The 24,331-nt window shown below is 41.7% G+C and overlaps 2 protein-coding genes across 3 annotated transcripts in view; both read right to left on the bottom strand.

The window, feature by feature from the left end:
* TXNRD1 (thioredoxin reductase 1) overlaps positions 1-24,331 on the bottom strand; it is a 66,636-nt gene that overhangs the window by 40,466 nt on the left and 1,839 nt on the right. The gene's annotated exons all lie outside the window — the stretch shown is intronic.
* Positions 331-24,326, bottom strand: EID3 (EP300 interacting inhibitor of differentiation 3). Its single transcript, XM_049884218.1, has one exon. It carries the CDS (start codon positions 10,398-10,400, stop codon positions 9,300-9,302), a length of 1,101 nt encoding a protein of 366 aa, XP_049740175.1. The 5' UTR covers positions 10,401-24,326; the 3' UTR covers positions 331-9,299.

The raw sequence follows: 24,331 nt of genomic DNA, 5'->3' as shown, positions 1-24,331 counted from the left end.
AGGCCTAAATTAAGTCTCATCATCAGTCCTTTCTTCCTGGAATTTGAGAACTAGGTTTTAAATTAGCTTTTGAAGAACATTTTATTGTGCTTTTTTCATGAAACCATCAATACGTTCTAGGAATCATCTTTACTTTCTAGCCAGAGGCAGAATAATGAGTGGATAAAGATCTCAGACTAAGATAGGGGCCTGGTACACATGGGTCTGGCTAATAATAAACTCAATACAGTCATTTAAACAAATCAGCCAAATATTTAAGATTTCTCTACACTGTTTACCTCTGACATAAAATCTAATTTCAGAACAGAATCATTAATTGACATTGACCTGCATGAAAAGGTAAATGGGAAGGCTGCAGCTTTTACAAGACATTTATAAGCATGACTCTGTAAAGCTCATTTCTCTAATGTGTATATGCATGAAGTCTCCTATATTTAGCATTTAATTTCCATGTACCTGGCATGTAACAAGTTTCAGGAATGTTAGATTTTAATTAAAAAAAATTTCATCCCACCAGTTTCTATACATACTAGTTACATTTCATATTGGCTGGGAACACTGTTTTGGAGCTATGTTTAATATCACCTTTTACTAAAACAAAAATCTGTGCTAACAAATCAAGCTGCTAGTAAGCACAATAAAATCTTAAAAAAAAAAAATCAAATCTTAACTTTAAAAAACCAAACAGCCTCCAAACTTACCAGCCCAGACTGCATATTTCTCTGCTGCCTACAGTCACAGGCAGAGGGTAAAAGGCAGAGGTGGGGGTCTGCAGCAGAACGGGGTGCCTGGGAGGTGGAAGGGGATGCGGTGGAGGAAGGTGGGGGAGGAAGTACAGCACTGTGGCTGCCCCTTGGCAGCATGGCGGGTACACGAGGTAGTTCACGGACTGAAGGGAAGACACCTGGAAACCAGCCGCAATACGGACATGCCCACATCACCCTGACAGTCTGTACAAAAGGGCTACAAGGGAAAGCCGGTAAGCACAGCCAGTATTCATCAGCTGGCATTATGACAGAAACTCGTCCTTCAATACAAGGCACTGTGAGGGGAAAAACAACTTGGTAGTAATAACCATGTAGGTCAAAGAATCAACGTAAGCGTCAGGTTTTAACAATCATCACTCCCTACTTGGTCTCACAGAGCAAGACACTGACTTGCTGGTTTGAAAGAGTTAATACATGCAGTTAGAGGTTCTGCTGGAAAAATAACACACAACCGTTTTTCATCTCAGCCTCATTTTATCGGCATTCTATCTATTTAGCAGATGGTAACAGAATACAATCACTGGCGGTGTAATTGTAAATGAGAACCTGCCCTCCTTGTAACCCCCTCCCCCAACAAAAGCAAATGCGTCATCATGCTGAAAAGCCGCTCACTCCCCGCAGCCAATATTTATAAGCTGCTCTTATTGAAATTCTGTATCAGACCTGGGTTTTTATGGTTCAAGCTTGAAGTCTAGTTATATAAGCCAGTGCACAGATTGTACAAAGAAAGCACTGAGTTAAGTCTGAACATTTTTAACTCCGAAAGGTATAATCAGTCAATTAAGACTACCACACATGGCACAAACAGTTAAGATAAGGCAACTGAAGCATTCAGCTGACCCCCAAACCAACCATATGTATGTTATGATAGTTAAACCCAATTTACTGCAACTATGAAATCACTGTCATTCAGCTCCAGATAAGTGGTATCTCACCTGAAATATAAAAAAAATCATGCTAAAGAAGCCAGCTGCCCTAGACAGTGTAAAAGGAAGGGGCATAAACATGAGGTAGCGGGCAGAGAAAAATGCCCCACTCTCCTCCAGCTGCAACCTTGGTGGCATAGTGGTTAAGAGTTGGGCAAAAGGTCGGCAGTTCAAATCCACCAGGTGCTCCCTGGAACTCCTATGGGGCAGTTCTACTAGGTCCTACAGGGTCGCTATGAGTCAGAATTGACTAGACAGGAACTGGGGGAAGGGGGGGCGGGGGGCGGGGCACTGGTTTTGGTTTTTCCCCTTAATGACAATGGCTAGAAACAGTGGCTGCTGACTGTAGTCATTGATGATACAGGGCAGGAGTTCTCAAACTTGCTGGTCTCATAACCCCTTTACAACTCTTAAATTATTGAGGGCCCCAAAGAGCTTTTGTTAACATGGATTTTACCTATTAATATTTCCTAAATTAGAAATTAAGGAGCTCTGGTGGCACAGTGGTTAAAGCAAAGGTTGGCAGTTCAAACCCACCAGCAGTTCCATGTGACAAATATGTGGCAGTCTGATTCTGCAAAGATTACGGCCTTGGAAACCCTATGGGGCGATCTATAGGGTCATTGTGAGTAGAAATCAACTCAAAGGCAGCCGTTTTGATTTGATTTGATGGGTGGCACAGTGGTTAAGCGTTCGGCTGCTAACTGAAGGGTCAGCAGTTCAAACCTACCGGCCGGTCCTTGAGAGAGATGTGGCAGTCTGCTTCCATAAAGATTCAGCCTTGGAAACCGTACAGGGCAGTTCTACCCTGTCCTATAGGGTAGCTATGAGTCAGAATTGACTTGATAGCAACGGGTTTTAAATTAAATGTAAGAGAAACTTAAAATATCTGTTAATAAATTTTAAAATAATAATATACCCATTAAACCCACTGCCATCGAGTCAATTCTGACTCATAGCGACCCTACAGGACACAGTAGAACTGCCCGATAGTTTCCAAGAAGCGCCTGGCGGATTCAAACTGCTGACTCTTGGTTAGCAGCCATAGCACTTACCCACTATGCCACCAGGGTTTCCAATTACGTATTAACATAAATAATTGTATAAAATAATTTTAAATTAATGAGACAAGTGGCATATTTTACATCTTCGTAATTCTCTTTTTAATATCTGGCTTAATAAATCAGCTCATATCTGTTTTTGCATCCAGTCCGTTTCAATATCACCTGTTATGTAGCACCTGCCACCTAATCCTTAGGAGATTTAATTTTCTAATCTTATAAAATTAAATTAATACACCCCTGCACAGTGGCTGGTAAGAAAGCTCTTTAAGTTACTAATTCTCCCTGGCCTGCAAACTCCACCGTAGACTCACAAGAGAGTGTGAATGAAAAAAAAAGAGCATCTTAGTATTATGAAAGTGAATTTGACCTCAGAGACCCCCTCGAAAGGGTCTGGAAGCGGGGGAGGAGGTAAAGGAACTCAGACCACACTTTGAAAACCACTGCTATGGCATACAAGTGCAGCTACACACACCCCACCTGCAGGCACTTTCCACTTTGTTCCCAGCCTTGCATACCGATATCCTTCCTTTCTCCCATCTGTCTCTCACAGCAATGCCTTCTGCCACCCCACCCCTGTAAAACACTGCTCCAGACTCCCCAAAAAAGGGCACAATACTGAAACCAATTCAAGTGTGAGAAATTTCTTTAAAATTAGAATCAGTAGCCCTATTCCTACCTCCTCCTTCCCCCCAAACAGGCTGATAGCCTTTGGCCACAGATCTGTACTAGCTTTTCCTACCATTATACAGAGACTCTGGAAGTCCCTGGGTGGTGCAAATGGTTAAGTACTCAACTACTAGCTGAAAGGCTGGCAGTTTGAACCCACTCAGAGGCACCCTGGAAGAAAGGCCTGGCAATCTGCTTCCAAAAGGTCACAGTGCAGTTCTACTCTGCAACATATGGGGTTGCCATGAGTTGGAACCGACTCGACGGCGACAGGTTTGGTTTTGGTTAAACATGGGCTCTGGAGTCAAACTGGCCTGAGTTAAAATACTTGCTCCACCACCTTCTAGATGAGGTGACTTGGGCTCATCACCTAGCCCAGTTTTCTAATGCTATAAAATGAACTCAATACACCCGTGCACGGTGTCTGGTAATAAAGAAGCTCTTTAAGTTACTAATTTCCCTCTTCCAGAAGAAGAGAAACTGCGTGGGGGCTGAGGCAACAAGCTTGGGAGTACAGATGTCCCCTGCTTCCCTGTACCACCCCTGCCCCCACCTGAAATGCCCTCTCTTCCTATCAAATTCTGACCCAGTATACAGCCAGAGTGGTACAACGGGACACGCTGTAGCATTTCTATTCGGTATACAGAAACACATTATCCTTTCTAAATCACTCCCTTGGGGAGTGGATCTCTTACCAATACTCTAAAACCCCAACTCTAACAGCACATGATGTCAGGGCATTTAGCGCAGACTGTATCAGGACCTGGGATGTCTGCCCTCTTGTTTACACACCAGGCCCTTTAATGACCTTCAAAACTTAGCTGAAAGCCTTACTTGACAGCCCCTCCTCACCACTGCTGAGTTGGATGTTCCTCCTTTGAGCACCTACTGTCCCATCAACTCTGCACGGACAGAGATCTTGTCTTTCATCTCTGCACCTCCAGTGCCAACCTTGCATGTGTGTGATATTCAAAAATATTTTTAGAACAAAACACAGTTGCTTGCTCCAATTCTGATATGTACACCTAGATGCTGGGCTTCAGTTTTCTCATTCACAAAAACAAACGCATGAAAACACTTGGAAAAAGTACCAAGAGGTATAGTGTGAGTTAGGAGCTTGGATTTAGTGCAAATCTGAACCTGACTTTGCCAGTTATGTGTGATCTGGGGCAAGGTGCTTAAATTCTCCTGCCTTGAGTTCCTTCTTTGCAAAAACAAAGGTGATAAAACATGTACTTCTTAGGGTCTGTCAGTGAATTAAGTGAGACAATTTGTGCAAATAGTACAGTGCCTATCACACAGTATGAATTCAGTACATTAACGACTACAGTAGGGACAAGAGTAGTATCATTGTATCCCAGAACACCAGTTACCAGCTGCCTCTGAGTCAACTCTGACTCATGGCGACTCCATGTGTGTCAGAGTAGAACTGCGCTCCACAGGGTTCTTAATGGCCGATTTTTCTGAAGTAGATCACCAAAAAGCCTTTCTCCCAAGATGGTGGATTTGAACGTTTTGGTGAGCAGCTCAGCACATAAACCTTTATGGTGAGTAGCTGTCAGTGTAGGTTTCAGATGGCAAAAGGAGCTAAGTAACAGATTTACAGCCACTGCTACAGGAGAATTCGTATTCCCAATATCCCAAATGTACCAAATTGTTTGAATTTCATGCTTTACACCCTATGTGCAAATAAACAGCCTGACTTTTTACCTATTGTGATGCAAGCTCACGTCTACAAATCCCAGCAGTGATTATGTAAACTACACCACATCAAACTGCTTGTTTCCTCTGAAATCTATGTTGCTGACTCATGCTGCAGTATCTTTTCTTTATCCACTGTAGTTGTACCTCCAGCCTGTCTTGCTCTGGAGAATTATGGGCCAGGAAAACAGCAAGAGTAAGTGATAGCTTAAACGCTACCAGGCTTTCTAGAATGGACTACGCCCCAAGCCTACGGAAGGGGATAGCAAACTACAGCACGCGGGGCAAATCCATCAGGCCTGTTTTATTGTTTTGTTTTACAGCCCCTGAGCTAAGCAATGATTCTCACTTTTTTACATGGTTGGGAGGTGGGGAGGGGGAGGGGGTGGAAATATCAAAACATTATTTCATGACATGGGAGAATTATACTATCCATAAATGGTTTTATTGGAACAGTCACACTCGTTCATTTCCATAATGCCGTGGGAGCGTTAAATAGCTGCAACAGAGACCATATGGCCCATCCACAAAGCCGAAAATATTTACTTTTCACAGAAAAAAAATTGACAATCCCTGGCCTAGGCAGATGCAGAATCGATGCTAATGGATGATACTAGATGAAAAATACCAAACAGTAACACTGGTATTACTGCAAATCAAAGAATCACCTTCCTGACCTGCTCAGGGCAACAGAGATGCTACTCTTTCTTCAAGAAGCATCATGGAAGGTGATTACCACCACGGCCAATTATTTATATCTTCAACCAGTATGTGCCTAAAATATCTAGAGCCAAGGTAATATTTCCACATTTACTTTGTATCAGGTATTCTGGTAAACAACTTATGATAAATTTCATTTCAAAATCCTCCCTGGAAGGCCTCCCCTTATACCATCCTTTCTGAGGTAGCCCCTCCCCACTATCCAGTTTTTCTTCAGAACCGTCATCATCAACAGGAATACTGCTGTCTCCCCCTCCACGGCAGGCTGAATAATGGCCCTGAAGGTGTTGAAGTCCAGAATCCCCAGAACCTACGAATGTTACTTTACATGGTAAAAGGGACGCTGCAGGTGTAATTAAGGATCTTGAGATTGGATGATTATTTTGGATTACCCTACTAGGCCCAATGTAATCACAAGTGTACTTATCAGAGGGAATCAGAGGAAGATTCCATTATAGTAGTAGTAGATGGACAGAACCAAGAGTGGCAGTGGTGTGAGAAATGGGTCACAAGCCAAGGAATGCAGGCAGTCTCCAGAGACTGAAAAGAGGAGGAAGCCAATTTCCCCCTCAGAGCCTCCGGAAGGAACCAGTCCTACTGACACCTTGGTTTTAGCCCAGTGAGACAGACCTTGGACTTTTGGCCTTCGCCTATAACATAATGAACTGCTGTTTTAAGCCATTACATTTGTGGTAATTTGTCACAGCTGCAATAGAAAACCAGTTTTTGTTGTTAGCTTCCACACTGCCTCTAAAACAGAAATTCCGTGAGAAATAGGCAACTTTCTGTCCATCACATTATCCCCAGTGTCTACAGCAGTGCCTGGCACAGTAAAAAAACAACTGCCGTCGAGTCGATTCCGACTCATAGCGACCCTATAGGACAGAGCAGAACTGCCCGATAGAGTTTCCAAGGAGCACCTGGCGGCTTCGAACTGCCGACCTCTTGGTTAGCAGCCATAGCACTTCATCACCACGCCACCAGGGTCTCCCCTGGCACAGTGGGCACTCAAATATTTGTTGAGTAAATTAATGAAGTGCCAATACCAATCACTTCCTAATGGATTCCCCAGAACAAACGCAAAGAGAAGAGTATGAGGAAACCATGTGTAGGCTCAAAGCAAAGTGATAAACCGTTACAGAGATGTCACCACAGATGGAAGTGACACCATTAAATTCGACATGACTACAATGAGCCAGATTCAGTGCTAGATGTTTTATTTACATTACCCAATTTAACCCCCTCAAAAGTGTCTTCCAAACAGATGTCATTTCCATTTCACGTACAAAAATGGAATCCAAAGTCTGTATGATTACAAATTTCTTGCTTTTTCCACTATATTACACCCGTTAATTCACATTTCAAAGTACTTCTAGCGTTTTCTAAATGAATTTCTAATTTAATTCTTACTGCAAACTTGAAATAGGATTATTCACACAATAAAGTTATAGTTTTAAAAAATCCTGTAATATTAAAGTTCATTTTATTTTATTAAACCTGCAAATTTTAAACCACTCTCTATAGTGCAAAACCAACAGATTTGCAGTTTGGTTCACACCTAATCTCTATAGCCAAACTTGTACCTCTCCATTGGTCAATTCTCCTTTGTTCTTCAATGTAAGCAGCACTTCAAAGCCATGAGGCAACTTCTGTGTTTTGATGACCAGTACAAATGAGCAGTCAATTTGATTTCTATTTTAACAGCTATAACTTATGGCCCAAAAAATCACCACCCCCGTAATCTTCACATTCTCCACTAATGCTCCTCATCATCAGTTAAGTGCCAAATACTCCTAGTAAAGAAACTAAAGCACTGAATAGGACAGTCTGGTGACAAGGAGCTGCAGCAGGGTCTTTTTCTACCAATTTATAAGGATAGCTTTTCCTCGAACAGCAGGTCTCTGGAGAGCCCAAGAAACGTGGTTGGCAGACATGCCGAAGTGAGCATCAGGACAGTCAAACGATGCTTCCATGACTGCTACACCAAAGGTGAGAGGCTGGGAAGGATTAGCACTCCTTCACATGAGAAAGGGGAAGGAATGACTAGTAAATAACTGAAAATTGTTTTTGCTAAAAATCCCCACTATTCCTGGTAAAGTAGCTTCCTCCACACACACACACACACACAATATCCTCCCTCCTCAATCCTGAATCCTGGTGTCATTCTTTTAGTCTGTGGATTGCCCTTCCCTATACCACACTGGAATTAATTTAACAGTTTTAAAAGTTTATCGCTTCTGCTATGTATAACAGATACTTACCACTTGCCAAGTAATAGGCATTTAATGGCAAAATTCCTTAACTACCCAAGACTGGGCTCCTACAGGGGTCAGGAAAAGCTTATGGTACACGTACTGCAGCTTCAAAACCTGTTCTCTTAACCACCCATATTTTTAAAAGAAATCTCCAGACCAGGTTGAAATTTTTATTTTTAAAGTTCAAGCAGCAAAGAGAAATATATACCGACCGAAGAACATTCGGATAAATTAGTCACTTATTTTCACTTAAACAGAGATTTAACCATACAGTCTCCCATGCATTTAGAGATCTATTAAGTAATGCAGAATAATATCGAGACAAGTATTCAAGGCTGTTACAAGACAAGCATCACTGATTCTGAATGACACTGTATACTAGCAGAAATTACAAATGCAAACTAGGAAGAGCCAGAGAAGAAAAAATATTTAACCACGTAGAGATAAAACCCATGATTAGATGTTACAAGATTTTGCGTCAGCCTGTCCCATCTTCTCCAATTCCTATTCATCTTTTATTACACAGTTCATGTCGTACCTACTACAGTAAAGACACTGTTATTTTGAGTCCAGGCACAGGGGAAATTCAGAATATGGACACCACTCACAGATACACCAAATCCTTTCTGTAAGAAAGCACGTCATCTTTTTTTACAGTCCTAACACCGCATATTCATTGTCCTGCCACGTCTGGGCTAACAATTTTTCTAACCCACTCTTCCCCCTACCGAGTTAGGCGCCCCTTACGTTCCCTTAGCTCCCAGTGAGAGGAAGCAATGCAGGTATGACGCAGCATCATAAATGGCTCTTCTGAAGCAATGCAGGTACGACAGAGCATCACAAATGGCTCTTCTGAAGCAATGCAGGTATGACGCAGCATCATAAATGGCTCTTCTGCAACCACATTCTAATTTATGAAATTCAGCACTCATATCTGTTAACATGGTCTCATACAGCATTTAAAAATACTTTTGGGTTTCCCATGAACACACAAGTGAATTTTCTTTAACAGCGGATCACAATCACTTTATAAACTACTAGGAAAAATGCATTAAATAATAAAACAATTTCTAATGTTCTTGAAAATAACTTTTTTTCACTTACAAGAGACACAATACATGCTTGTTAGGATTTTACTCTCCATTTTGAGACACTTTAGCAAAGCCACAAAATGCACACAGATACTAAAGACAGAAATCTTTACTCTTTTGTGATCATAGGCTTTGAAATTTGAAAAGTAGCCACGATATTTCTCCAGTCCTGTAAACTCAAAGATATAATTCCTTGTTTCATACCAGAGGGACCGGAATCATACTCCTCACCCATTTGGTTATTACTAACTGGCTGTAATACTGGCAACCTGTCTTGGTCAAGACTTATTCTTGCATAACCATCCCTTATGATAAAAGAAACATAAAATATATTCTCCACAGTGCGAGCAAATGAGTGTGGATCAACCACAAACTCAAAATAGGACACAGAAGAATTAGGGTGCATTCTAAAGTAAGTCTGCAACAGTCCCAAGATTCTTTCTACTTCTCTTTCTGTTGTTTCCTGATTATTATTCAGATCCATCCTCTTCAGCTTCTTAGGCATAGCGCTTTTTTCTTCCACGCTGCGAACTCGTCGTCTCCGTTGTCGTGGCCTTGGCACAGAAGGCTCTGAGTTAAATGACCCGAGCATAAAGTGGAATGTTTCAGCTCTCAATGTCCAGGATGCTGCTTTCCTCTGTAATGTCTCCCAGAAGTAACGAACTCTGCCTTCATCACCATCATCTAACCGATCATGCTTCTCTTCCAAGCCACTCACACCCACGAACGTGAACAGAAAGTCACAAAACGCTGCTTGATTAAAAAGGCTCACATCACTTCTTAACTGCCTTGATTTTTCTTTACCCAAATCAGCAGCCATAACAAGAAACTGGGCATCGAGGGCTGCTTCTCTCGTTCGCGTCACTCCATCAAACAAGCCATTAGCTTCTTCAAGTGCTTCTGTTAATGACTCGTTCGCTGTGTTCACTATGTCATGACGTTGATCTTGGACTTGATAGATGAGCGCCCGGTACTGTTTGCGGATACTCCGATATTCCTCTTCGTCACCTTCAGGCTCTTCGAGGGCTGGATCTAGGAATACCTTCCCAAAGTTGAAACTGTCTTTGCGGCCACTAGCCCTCACCGCCACCACATTCATTGAGCCTTCCCCCTCCGCACGATTCGGAGGGTACTCACTGCCGGTGATGGTCGGCTCTGGCTCCTGTCTTCTTTCTTCGCCTTCCTTCTGGGAATCTTTTTCGGTAGACATGTCAGCAACTGATGGCGCTCAGCTAACGGCTTCAGGCTCCGACGATGACGGCGGAAAAATGAACGCAGCTCCGGTGGAAAAATGAACGCAGCTCAAGCCGAGGAGTCTGACTGCCCATGCGCACTAGCTGCCCGCTCCGCCCCGCCCTGCCCTCCCCGATTGGCGCAGTGGCGGCCATCACCGCCCCGCCCCGTCCGCAGGCGCAGAACCGCCGGCGTTCTGCAGCAGAACGGCAGGCAATAACGGGGGCCAGTCGCAGTACCCGAACAAAAACGCCATTGCCGGCGAGTCAGTGCCGACTCATAAAAAAAAAAATAGCGACCCTATATATAGGGCAGTAGACAACTGCCCCATTGGGTTTCTAAGGAGCGGCTGCTGGATTCGAACTGCTGACCTTTCTGGTCAGCAGCCATAACTCTTGACCAAGGCGCCGCCAGGGCTCCACCTGCTCAAAGGACGACCTGTATTTTAGCGTTGACTCACAGTATAACAGCTTTGAAAGAAACACGTTTGGACATTATGACAAAATTTGCGGGAGACTGATGGTCTGCGCTTTAAAACAGTCGCTGCGATACACTGCAGTTAGGCTACGTTTTTCTTAATTACGATAATTAAAAGGTGTCTTTTTTTAAGAAGGGGCCTAAAAGATTATAAACTCCTCATAAGGCCAAGGAGGGTGAAAAGGCCCAACTCTCAGGGTTCATTTGCAAGGGGGTTGTTTGGAACTTGGTAAAGTTACCATACAATGTAAAAAGTGTTCATTATCTTCTCAGGCCCTCCAAAGCCAAAATACCCTCCAACCCTACCCACCATGAAACTCTAAGGAGGGAAGGAAGGGGCGAGACGCCACCCGGGTCTGTGTGCAGGGGGGAAGGGGGAGGAGGGTGGGCGTTACTCAAGAAATCTTTGTTTGACCACCACGCAAAGGTGTAAGAGTAGCACAGGTAGAGCCCTCTGCTAAACAGCTGTGTTTTTGGAAGTTTGCTAAAGGCTATCCCTTCTAAATGGATAGTAAATATGTACCCTAAAAGGTAAGCAAGGAGCCTGATTGTACAATGGTTATAGCGCTCAGCTGCTAACCCCAAAGAAAGGTCTGCAATTGCCGCTTAGCCAGAGAAAAGACCTGGTGATCTGCTGCCATAAAGATTACACAGAAAATCATTTCCATAGAGTCCATTCCGACTCTTAGAGACCCTACAGGGCACAGCAGAACTACAGCATAGGGTTATGGAGGCAGACTGCCAGATCTTTCTGCCGCAGAGCAGCTGGTGGGTTCAAACCACCGACCTTTTGGTTAACAGCTGAGCACTATAACCACTGCATCACCAGGACTCCTTACCATACAGATTACAGCCTAGGAAACCTATGGGGCAGTTTTACTCTGTCATATAGGGTCGCTGTGACTTGAAATTGACTCTACAACACATAATAACAACAAAAGTTGTGCAAAATCTAACACTGGATTAATCCAAAATTCTTATGGTACTACTATTTGTCCACAATTATTAAGTAGGGTGATTCAGGAAGAAACATAAGCATTTGTCAATAATACCATGCACTGTGGTTGTGTGTGTGTGTGTGTGTGTGTGTGAGAGAGGACAGTATGTATCCCTCCCCTATTAGACAGCCCCTCAAAAGCAAGGACTTAAGTTTTAAATCTTCCAAGCATAGCTGTTTTCATATGGAGGCACTCAAGTATGCACTAAATGAATGTTGATTAAAAACTTTGCTCCAGCACCTATTAGAAGTATATGGGAGCAAAAATTAGGTTCACAGATTAGTGGAAACTAAAAGACCCTACACACAGGAAGTTAAATTCGACAGCTTTTCAGAAAACAGTCAGCCTTACCCCACTCTGCAATAAAAGAAATAACCAAAGAAAACCACAGTTGGGACCCATGATCATTATATCCTTAAAAAAAAAAAAAATCCTTAAAGAGCCATATTTTACCCCAAGTTTGGCAAATTACAAAATAATGTTTACACCTCTTTTAAAAGACCCCGAACCAGACAAAAAATACCTTGCTCTTGGTTGGCCATATTCTTGGGAGCTGAGGGTTCCATCCTACTGATATGTACTTTAAATTCAATAAAAGCAATTTATACTTAAAAAAAAAAAAAAAACCCTCCAAAAGTGAGTCACCTCTTGCCAGAAGGTGCTCTATTTTCTCCTGGCTCAAAAGACGGAAAACAGGCTGACGCCAATCTACTCCATGCAGAGCCTTTCATCTTAGAATTTCAAAATGCTTCAGAAAAATTAATTAATTCTCCCAACCTACTTAGAAAGTATTAGTAATACCATTTACAGGGATTTCTCAGGCAATAACAGCCCACACAACTTGCTGGAAGCCACAGAACACAACAAGGCAAGCGACTCATTATTAAGCTGTGAATTCCAGGGCTGAATTCATTCCATGCCAGGTCCTTAACCCCAAAAATCTTAGTAAAATATAACTTAGATCATCCTCAGAAAGTCCTACTTGTATTATACTGTCTTGTTTATCTGTCTTTACAGTACAGGGTTTCAAATATTGCTACAAAATAGAATAATCTCAAGTCTAATCATTTCCCCTAATTACTTAAAGAATGGATTTCTATGATTATGAATCTATAAATCACTGAGCAGCTTAATCTTCTCCACAATACCCACATCATTTTTATTTCTTTGATAGTTTGCCTACTTGCTAAGTTTACAAATAAATACCAAGCTATTTACCTACTGCACAAAATAAGACATTAGCTAAATAGAATGTTAACTTTAGGTGCAAACTAAGGACTCATAGACATCCCTATACCGAGCATAAACTGTGTCCCTTTTCCCATGTTCTCGTCTAGTCCTTATTCATATGCGTTCACTTTTTGGTATACATGTCTTAACTTCTACCACCTGTACTCACAGAGCAGATTTTTACATTCTGCCTTTTTTTTTTCCCTTAACTTAGCAGACATAAAGATATTTTGTTTTATAATGAAAGTGAATTACTCTGTATTTGGAACCACGTAAAAATATTCATATGTGTAAAAAAGGACACCACCACGTGCCTGTCGTACTGTGGTGGCTTTCGTGTTGCTGTGATACTGGAAGCTTTGCCAGTGGGGTATTTCAAATACCAGATGGGTAGGCCTTGGTGGACAGGTTTCAGCAGAGCTTCCACACTAGGACAGATTAGGAAGAAGGATCTAGCCGTCTACTTCTGAAAAAACTGGTCAGTGAAAACCTTATGAATAGCGGGAGAACATGCCAGAAAATGAGCCCCTCATGTTAGAAGGCACTCACAATGCGACTGGGGGAAGAGCTGCCTCCTCAAAGTAGAGTCGACCTTAATGACATTGACGGGGTCAAGCTTTCAGGACCCTCATCTGCTGATGTGGCACGACTCAAAATGAGAAGAAACAGCTACAAACATCCATTTTAATAATCGCAACGTGGAATGTACTACGAAGAACAGAAGTCGTCAAAAATGAAATGGAACACATGAACATCGATATCCTGGGCATTAGTGAGCGGAAACGGCCTAGTATTGGCCACTTGGAATCAGACGATCATATGGTATACCCTGCGGGAATGACAAATTGAAAAGGAATGGTATCATGTTCATCGTCAAAAAGAACATTTCAAGATCTGTCCTCAAGTACAACGCTGTCACTAATAGGATAATATCCATACACCTGCAAGGAAGCCCAGTTAATACGACTATTATTCAAATTTATGCACCAACCACTAAGGACAAATTGAAGATTTTTACCAACTTCTGCGGTCTGCGATTGATCAGACATGCAATTAAGATGTACTGATAATTACTGGCGACTGGAATGCAAAAGTTGGAAACGAAGAAGGATTGGTAGTTGGAAAATATGGCCTTGGTGACAGAAATGACACTGGATATCACATGACAGAATTTGCAAGACCAACAACTTCTTCATTGCAAGTATCTTTTTTCAACAACATAAACATGTGGACCTCGCCAGACAGAATACACAGGAATCAAATCAACTTACATCTGTGGAAAGAGATGATGGAAAAGCTCAACATAATCAGAACAAAGACAGGGGCCGATTGTGGAAGAGACTATCAATTACTCATATCCAAGTTCAAGTTGAAGGTGAACTGAGAGACCACCTCAAGAACAGGTTTTATGCACTGAACACTAATGACCAAAAACCAGATGAGTTGTAGGATGACATCAAGATCACACATGAAAAAAGCATCATACATGAGGAAAGTGAGAGGTCATTAAAAAGACAGAAAAGAAAGAAAAGGCCAAAATGGATGTGAGAACAGACTCTGAAACTTGATCTTGAATGTGAAGTAGCTAAAGTGAAAGTCTACTTTCTTCATGCCATAAAAGCAGTTCAAGCTGCCATGAAACACAACCTGATGCCTAAGATAACTTAGCTCCCTTTCTCCCCTATTTTCTTTCAGGGATTGCTGCCCAGGGCATAATGTGGACCCCCATTCTTTCTTCTCTTCACTCTTTTCTCCTTTATCATTCTGCAGTCCTTTTCTTAGGCGTTCAATTTCATTAATTCCAAGCATTCTTAAGCTCCTTCCCACAACCCCTAGTGTTTCAACACAAACATGATAGGATGAATGACATGTTATAGGTCTCTCTATGGCCAAGTAAGAAAAGAAGTCACATAGGGTCGGCTATCTTTTCCAGTGGGCTTTTTATAGCAAGACTAACCTGCAACAAGTGGGTTTTTAAAAACACCCTTGAGTCAAATCCAGGAACCAATTAAGTTTGAATCCCACACTCTAACTAGATATCCTCATCCTATTCTTGGCTACCTCACTTCACTTTTCTGTTCCTTCTTTTATAGCGGCTTTCTCACCTGTGCCCATAGGGGGCTATTCAATAATGAGCTCTGAAGAGATACAATAAAAGCCCTAGTTTGATTTGGCTGAGTGGCAGGATGCTAGATATTTTTCTGACTTCTATTTCACCTTAATTTCCTCTACAGTTATGTTTGTGTGTGTACGTATTTTTGCTTTGTCTTGCTTTTTATTATTAAAGGTAAACTTTGCTATGATGAAGGCAGACCTGTCTTTTTAAACTGAGTTTCTGAAATAACCATGGACAGTGGAAGGAGATAAACCTAGGGTTCAAATCCTGATCTATTAGCTACTAGAATTATCTTTGGCAGGTTGCTTATGCTCTCAGTCTCTAGTTTCCTTATTTTTAAGATGGGACTACTACTACTACTACTACTACTACAAGGAGCCCTGGTGGCCCAGTGGTTAAGTGCTTAGCTGCTAACTGAAAGGTCAACAGCTAGAACCCACCAGTCACTTTGTGGGAGAAAAATGTGGCAGTCAGCTTCCAAAAAGATTAGCGCCTTGGAGAAACTGCTCTGACAGGGATCACAGCAGAGGATCCTGGACAGAGAAAGAGGAAAAATGCAGAACAAAATTCAAATTCACAAAAAAAGACTGGACTTACTAGTCTGAAAGTGACTGGGGGAACCCCTGAGACTATAGCCTCCCAACACTCTGCTAACTCAGAACTGAAGAGACTTTCGAAGTCCACCTTTCAAAAGGTTAGACAAGCCTATAAAACTAATGATGACACACCTAAGGAATATGCTTCTTAGTTCAATCAAGTATACAAAACCAATTGGGAAACACCTGCCCAAAAGCAAAGATGAGAAGGCAGGAAGAGACAGGAAAACTAAACAAAAGGACACTGAGAGCCCAGGGTGGAAAGGGAAAAGGGGAGAGTGCTGACACATTGTGGAAATTGCAATTAATGTCAGAAAACAATTTGTGTATAAGATTTTTGAATGAAAAACTCATTTACACTGTAAACTTTCACCTAAAACATAATTTAAATAGAAAAAAAAAATTACAGCCTGGGAAATCCTATGGTGCAGTTTTACTGTCCTATATGGTCTCTGGAAACCCTGGTGGCGTAGTGGTTAAGTGCTACTGCTGCTAACCAAAGGGTCGTTAGTTCAAATCCACCAGGTGCTCCCTGGAAGCTCTATGGGGCAGTTCTATCCTGTCCTATAGGGTCACTATGAGTCGGAATCAACTCGACGGCACTGGGTTTGGTTTTTGTTTTTGGTTTATACAGTCTCTATGAGTCGGAATCGACTTGACAGCAACGGGTTATAGGTTCACTACGAGTCAGAATCAACTTGATATGAGTTTGGTTTGGATTTTTGGTACTATTACTACTTATACCAGAAAGTTACTAAAAATATTGAATGAGAATTTTGTAATGTTTTCACCTAAAGTAGGTACTTAAGCCTGGTGGCACAGTGGTTAAGAGCTAAGGCTGCTAACCAAAAGCTCAGCAGTTCGAATGCACCAGCTGCTTCTTAGAAACCCTGTAGGGTAGTTCTACTCTGTTTTATAGGGTCACTATGAGTCGGAATCGACTCGAGGGCAACAGGTTTGGTTTTTGATTGGTGTAGGTAATAATTTATATCTTCAACGATCTCCAAAAGTCTTAAACACTAGCTAGAGGCCATCTAAGATGCATCAATTGGTCCCAACCCACCTGGAGCAAAGGAGAATGAAGAACACCAAAGATACAAGGTAATTATGAGCCCAAGAGACAGAAAGGGTCACATAAATCAGAGACTACATCAGCCTGAGACCAGAAGAACTAGATGGTACCCGCCCACAACCAACGACTGCCATGACAGGGAACACAACTGAGAATCCCTGAAGAAGCAGAACAGTGAGATGCAGACCTCAAATTCCCATGAAAAGACCAGACTTAATGGTCTGACTGAGACTAGAAGAACCCTGGAGGTCATGGTCCCAGACCTTCTGTTAGCCCAAGACTGGAACCATTCCCAAAGCCAGCTCTTCACACAGGGATTGGACTGGACTATAAGAGAGAAAATGATACTGGTGAGGAGTAAGCCTCTTGGATCAAGTAAACACATGAGACTATGGGGGCAGCTCCTGTCTGGAGGGGAGATGTGAAGGCTGAGGGGGGCAGAAGCTGGCTAAATGAACACAGAAATATAGGGTGGAGAGAAAGAGTGTGTTGTCTCATTACTGGGAGAGCAACTAGGAGTATATAACAAGGTGTACATAAGCTTTTGTATGAGAGACTGACTTGATTTGTAAACTTTCACTTGAAGTACAATTAAAAAAAAAAAAATTATCCCCCAAATAGCAAATGTCTAATAAACGTCACACACAAAAAAGAAAAAAATGTATACAACCCAGTAGTATCACTCCTGGATGTGCGTTAGAAATAAAAAAAAAAAGATGTTTTTAAAGGTTAAATTAAATCCATAAGGTAGAATACAGAAATAATACCCCATTGCAACAAACATCAGTGAAAAGAAAATTCCCACGTAACAATATGAAAATCTACTGAGGCTTCAACTAATGAAAGTGTGTCTAGTACTTTAAGGGGGTCAACTTCTAGAAATTCAGAAAGCAGGGCCATGAACAGTCTGACGTTGTATGTAAAATTTTGTCTGTATGTACATTTTCCTCACAAATGGTTCCCTGAATTTCAGCAGATTCTTAAAAACTGCAGTATCCAAAAGAGGCTTTGAATCACGGTTCTGTTCAAATAAGAGAGCATTATTTATTATATGTGAAGTAAAAGATATAATGAAAGTCAAGTTCCACAATAATTTGGATCCATACGCTGACATACTTTTAGAGATCGTAAAACCTACACCCTTGCTCTGTGGTCAAAGTCATACACTTAACTGACACTTCAGAAAACCCAGGGCTGGCTGACTTGCCAAGCCTCAAAAACTAATTTAAACAAGGATGTGAGATGAAGAGATCTTCTTAGGTTACAATAGCCATTTGTCAACTGTCTTGGGACAACTCAGATGGCAGCAATGACAGGAGCATCATTTTGCTAGAAAGACTAGAGGGACAAATACCAGACAGGTAGCACTGAGAGGCAGCAGAGTTGAAGGAATTTGGTTCTGGAGGACTGGGTTCAAATTAAAAAATGTGCTTTATTAGTTTCCACTTATCTTCTTCAGAGTTTGAGTTTCCTCATTTGTAAAGTGCGTATGTATACTAGATGTCTTACTCTGCCCCGGACTGGTTGTAACTATTGTTTTTAAAAATCATATACAAACATTTGTTAGCAAATGTATTTTAAAATATGTACATTGCCCTGCAGACTTGTGATAGAAATAACAAACGTAGTCCCCAGGTGGGACAAACGGTTAAGCACTCACTAGCAGAAAGGTTCAAACACACCCAGAGGTACCCTGAAGACAGGCCTGGCGATCTGCTCTCGAAAGATCACAGCCTTGAAAATCCTATGGAGCGGTTCTACTTCGCATAGTTGGAGTACCAAGAGTCAGAACTGATTCCACAGCAACCAACAAGAACAGCCCAATGTTGAGAACACAGGTGCTCAATACCCACTGCCACTGAGTCAGACAGTTCTGACTTACCGTGACCCTACAGGACAGAGCAGAACTGCGCCATAGGGCTTCCAAGGAGCAGCTGGTGGATTCGAACTGCTGACCCTTTGGTTAGTAGCCGTAGCTCTTACCACTGTGCCCAATGTAACTAAACAGATATAATGTGACTTTCTTCCCAAGTGACCTGGATATACCTGCATAGAATGCTGAAGGCAGGTGAGCTGCTGTCATACAGCTTTTTGAGACTCTTCACTGTGCTTCTCCGAATGCTACCTAGAATCTCTTCTGAACAGCTTAGAGCTTGGTCTCTGATACAGACATCCCACTTTCAATAAAATTAGACACCTTGCAGCTCCATTCCTTAATTAAGTAGTCTCCTGTGGCCCTACCACCATCCACTCATTCAATAAACATTTACAAAAAGGTATCATTCTTTGTAAGAAGCCCTGGTGGCACAGTGGTTAGGCGCTTGGCTGCTATTTCGAAAGGTCAGCGGTTTGAACTCACAGTGGCTCTGCAGGATATGACCGTCTGTCTCTGGATGGATTTACAGCCTTGAAAACCCTATGGGGCAGTTCTACTCTGCTATCACTTCGAGTTGTAATCAACTCTATGGCACTGGTTGTCATTCTTGTCCTAAAGGAAATATGCAATTTAGTAGACACAGAGGAATGCAGTTCAATTCAGCAAGCAGCTAGTGATGAATGCCTACTACATGCCAACACTGAGCTAGGAATACCAGGGTTGACATGGGCTCAGCCCTGAATCATAGGCATACATTCTTATCAGGGAGGTCAGGTATGTATCCTCAAAGCAGTACCAAAGCTGAGTGCCAGAAGTCTGAGTACACCAGTGTGAGCTCTACACGCATACAGGTCTGGGTTCCAATCTTGGCTCTGCCACCTAACTGGCTGTGTAATTCTGGGCATGCTGCTTAACTTCTCATGGGCCTCCACTTTCTTATCTGTAAAACTAGATAATACCACCTCAACTAAGTATTACAGCATTTAGAGTCTAGCACATAAAAGGCATTCAATACAAGTTAGCTACTATCATTAATAGGAGCCTGGTGGCACAGTGGTTAAGAGCTCGGCTGCTAACCAAAAGGTTGGCAGTTCAAACGCACCAGGTGCTCCTCGGGAACCATGAGGCAGTTCTACTCTGTCCTATAGGGTTGCTGAGTTGGGATTGACTCGACGGCAATGGGGTTTTTTTTTTAATAGACACAAAGATTAAGACTAGCTCTGCATCTCTGACATAAAAAAACCAAAAACCAAACCCACTGTCGTTGAGTCAGTTCTGACTATCCTCTGACATGGAAGCCAAAAAATTATCCCTGGCAGGATTCCTCCTTTTCCAGAGATAAGGAATTTCTGGGAAAGCTGTGAAAGAACAGAGGAGGCAAGGAGTGGCCAAACCTGACCTCGTACCCTGAACAGGAGCAGCTGAAAAAGTAGATTTGGGCAGAAAAATAAGTCAAGAATTGAAATAAAGAACAGAATAAAGGAGGAAAATTTTAGGGAGTATAGCTGCAACAGTCAGCCTTCCCAGGAGCCTCCAGTAAATGAGGGAGCAGAGGAGATAACCAGAAAAGCAGGCTGGGGCCAGACCCTGGAGGGTACAGAATACCAAGCGAAGGAATGTACACTCTATCCTGGATGGGATCGAGGGGCAGTGAAACAGCCATCAGGAAGATGACTCTGGCAGCAAAGGGAACAGAAAGGGAGGGAGATCAGAAGCAGGAGGCCAGTTAGAGACTGCTGAAATAGTTTAGGCAAGAGGAAATGAGGCCCTGAAATTGTCTGGGCAAAAGTTAATAGAGGCAACTCGCAGATGTGTGGGAAATAGTTGAGTCCTGGTAAGTGAACAAAGAGGAAAGGCAAGATCAAATGTGAAGCCCCAACCATGTAAGAATAATAACGCTACACAGCAAAGAGGTCTGTGTTGTCACTTGGTAGAAGTGGAAGAAGCGAGTACTTGATAGGGGTGTAACACTTTATACCTGCATAGAAGAACAGAGAAATATGCTACCTATGGCCAGGACCTGTATGTCCACGTGTAAAATCGAAACTGCAGAGCTGCTAAATGCTGGCTCTATGAATAGAGTTCAACGTGGATTTCAACATGGATTCAACCAGTAAAATTTTACTATTCTGTGTACCAGATAAATTTATTCACATTCCTAACAATCCACTTCCTCTTTTAAATCTTGTTTGTAGTCCTTATCCCCAAAAGTTCCAAATTCTTATTAAGGTAAGCCTTCACTACCACCACCACCTCCAGTTGCCCTCGAGTCGATTCCAACTCATGGTGGCCCCTGTGTGTCAGAGCAGAACTGTGCTCCACACAGTCTTCAATGGCTGGTTTTTCAGAAGTAGATTGCTAGGCCTTTCTTCTGAGGCACCTCTGGGTACACTCAAACCTCCAACCTTTTGCTTAGCAGCTGCGTTAGTTAACCATTTGCACCACCCAAGGAGCCTGTTTATTTCCTTTATCTTCTCCTTTAGGTCTCAACCCTAAACCAGGCCAAAAGCAGATACACTACTAATCCTCCACCACGGAAATGGAATTACCTCAAAGAATCAAAGGAAATCAAGTTTTCTGGAAGTTTGGTACAGTACTGAGTGGAGTGGCTGGAAAGTTATTCAAATACCACTTATTTCTGATGTCTATTCATTAACAGTCTGGTTTCTAGTAACTTTAGAAGCCAGACTTGAAAGGAGATCTACCTTTTGTTCAGTATCTACCTCCCTAGGCTGGAACGTCACACCGCTGAACCCGACTACAATATGATCACATCTGAGCTCCTACTCCGACTGCCTGCACAATTCATTTGGATGTTAATCACCCACTGTGTTGTATCTGTCATCTCTATTACTGCCTTAAAGAAATTATCTAAATTGTGCTACTAGTTTTAAGGCAGTTTTGAGACAAGTTACCTTAAACTACTAAGTCTTAACTCTGTCTGGCACTTAATATTCCAACAAGGACTTTTTCATTCAGTTCAACACCACCAATGGTCACTTATATGAGTGGTTTCGAAATCTGGAATTCTGAAGATACTGATCTACGTATGAGACTCCCTATAAGAATGCTTGTAATCTTGGGCTTAAAAACTAAGATGTTTATAAAAGTCAGATGTCTTTGAGCAATAGGAACTCTATTCATAGGTTCTAGCATTTAGCAGCTCCCCAGTTCTAATTTTACGCATGGACATACAAGCCCTGGCCCTTAGGTAACACATTTCTCTATTTTTCTAAGCAGGTGTGAAGCGTTACACCCCTGTTGAGTTACCATTTGCCATGGTGGTGCCACAGTTAAGAGCTATGGCTGCTAATCAGAAGTTTGGCAGTTCCAATCTTCTACCGCTCCTTGGAAACTCCATGGGGCAGTTCTACTCTGTCCTATAGGGTCACTATGAGTCAGAATCAACTCGACAACAATGGTTTTCAAACTACTATCTTTGTTTTCTCCAATTCTAATTATTTTATCAACTGATCTTGACCAAACTCCTCTAAAGCAGCCTCAAATTTGATATTCTTAAGAATTATCTGAGGGAGTTTTTTGAAAAGAAAATAAAGAGGGTCTATTCAAGAAGAACACAGGTAAAGCTCAGGTATAAAAAAAAAAAGGTATACACATTTAAAAAGCACTCCAGGGGATTCTACACTTTTTTTTAAACACACTTCTTTAAAGTCTTTATCCTTTAGGTAGTCATCTAGGCTCACCAGATCCTGCCTTTGGGATTCTCTCTCCCTCTTCTACAGTAGTGCACTGTGAAAGCAAGGTAGGTTTTGCTGTTGTTATTTATTGAGAAGAAGAGGGAAATGGACATGAAGGGAAGGAACAATATTAAAAGGAGAAAGGCAAAAAGGATATTCTAAAGACTCCCTCACCATTACTTGATTAAGCAGCAAGTAAAGTATGAAGTCTTAACTTAAAGGTATGAACTTTAAGATTAGGACACAACTTCTATAAGTACTCACTCTCCACTAATTAAATACACTTCTCCACTCAAACCCAAAGCTCCCTAAAGATTTATCACCGAATGTGGATAATAACTGGCTGGAAATCCGCAAACTTCAAATTGATAGTCCTTACCCCTGTTGTGTCTCTTGTTCCATTTCTTAGCACTCATCAAAAAACAAAAATAAATCAAATGATACATAGTAGAGTAGTAAATTTACTTAAAAGGGATGTGCTAAATGATTTTTGTTTTAAGTATGCCTTGGTGGTATGCTTTTCATTCATGGTATTGCACCTCATTAAGGATCTGAAATTAACTATGATCATATGGAACTGAAAACATCAAATCATGTTAATAAAGTGGGTCCCAAAGCTTATAAAAATGGTGATTCTTTTTACTCCCATTGATGTTAAAACCAGGAGCATCTGTAGAATTATATAAAGACCAAATGCCTATGTAACTTTTAAGCATAAGTTTATGACACAGGTGGATAGAATAGAATAATCTGACAGAAAGGAGTATTAATAGACTTGTCTCATTTTACTTGCAAACTAAAGGTCTGAGTAACAATGTATTTCAAACAAAGTTAAAAGTCTTCTTATCTCCTTTAATTATTTCCCATTCACTTGCTGTCTTTGAAGTCTAGCTCCATTCCCTACACCCATTCTTAAAAAGTTAAATGAGATTCTTTCAGAAGCAAGAAAAGGTAATACATAAAAATATAAATTGTTAATAATTTCTTAAAGGCACACACACCTAAACACATTCTTTCATTCAAATCAGGCCTCGGGTTTACTGCTAAGTAGACAATGTTCATGTATCAGTTCCATTTCTTAAAAACTACACAGCTACAAATGGATGAGGACTAGAACTTTCTAAAATGATAACCAGTAGAACATCACTCATACATCTAGCCTTAAACATGCATTTAGCTTCCATGCATTTTTCCAGCGGTCAGTGGCTGGTCATAAGGGGCGGAGGGTGTCCCATCCTGTCAAGAACCAAAAGGAAGATTTCTTGTTCCCTTTTTTTTTTTCCTCCACCCAATTGTTAGCTCTGGGCTAAAAAAAAAAGAGATTTCTGAAAAGATATATACTCACCCCAGGAGTTTTCTGGTTGCTTTCTTCAGTGAAGCCTGGGGGTTTCTGGCCCCCCCCCCCGCCCCCGCCCCCACCCCGGGGAACTAAAGAGGAAGAGACAGGGGTGACTTGAGGAGAATAAGAATTTCCTGACTCCCTTTTCACAGTACTTCCCTAAAAGACGCAAAATCAAAAGTTTACACAGCCGCTAAAATTTTTTAAGTTATTTAGACTGACTGGGAGGGAGGCAGGGGGAGAGGCAATTTTTTTAATTTATTTTAAAATATGAAAATTGTTACATATTCCCGTTTCAAGCTTCCCGTCTTTAAATTTACCCATCGTCTGATCAATGTGAACTAACAATGTTAGTTATCCCACAAGTGTTTCTTTGTCATTTTCTAAGGATGGGCTCCGTTTTCAGGTTCATTCACAGAACACTGCCTTTAACAGGAAGCTGCCACAATGGGCTCGCTGAGCTCATTCCTAGTTAAGGCGGGTAAAAGAAACGTCAGTATCTCCTA

The sequence above is a fragment of the Elephas maximus genome, chromosome 4 (assembly GCF_024166365.1).
Source record: "Elephas maximus indicus isolate mEleMax1 chromosome 4, mEleMax1 primary haplotype, whole genome shotgun sequence".
Lineage (NCBI taxonomy): Eukaryota > Metazoa > Chordata > Mammalia > Proboscidea > Elephantidae > Elephas > Elephas maximus.
The sequence above is the reverse complement of the archived record's forward strand: the minus strand, read 5'-3'. Positions and strand labels throughout refer to the sequence as shown.

Bases quoted from the DNA above. Each gene is read 5' to 3' on its own strand.
- EID3 (XM_049884218.1), bottom strand. From the start codon at position 10,400: ATGTCTACCGAAAAAGATTCCCAGAAGGAAGGCGAAGAAAGAAGACAG.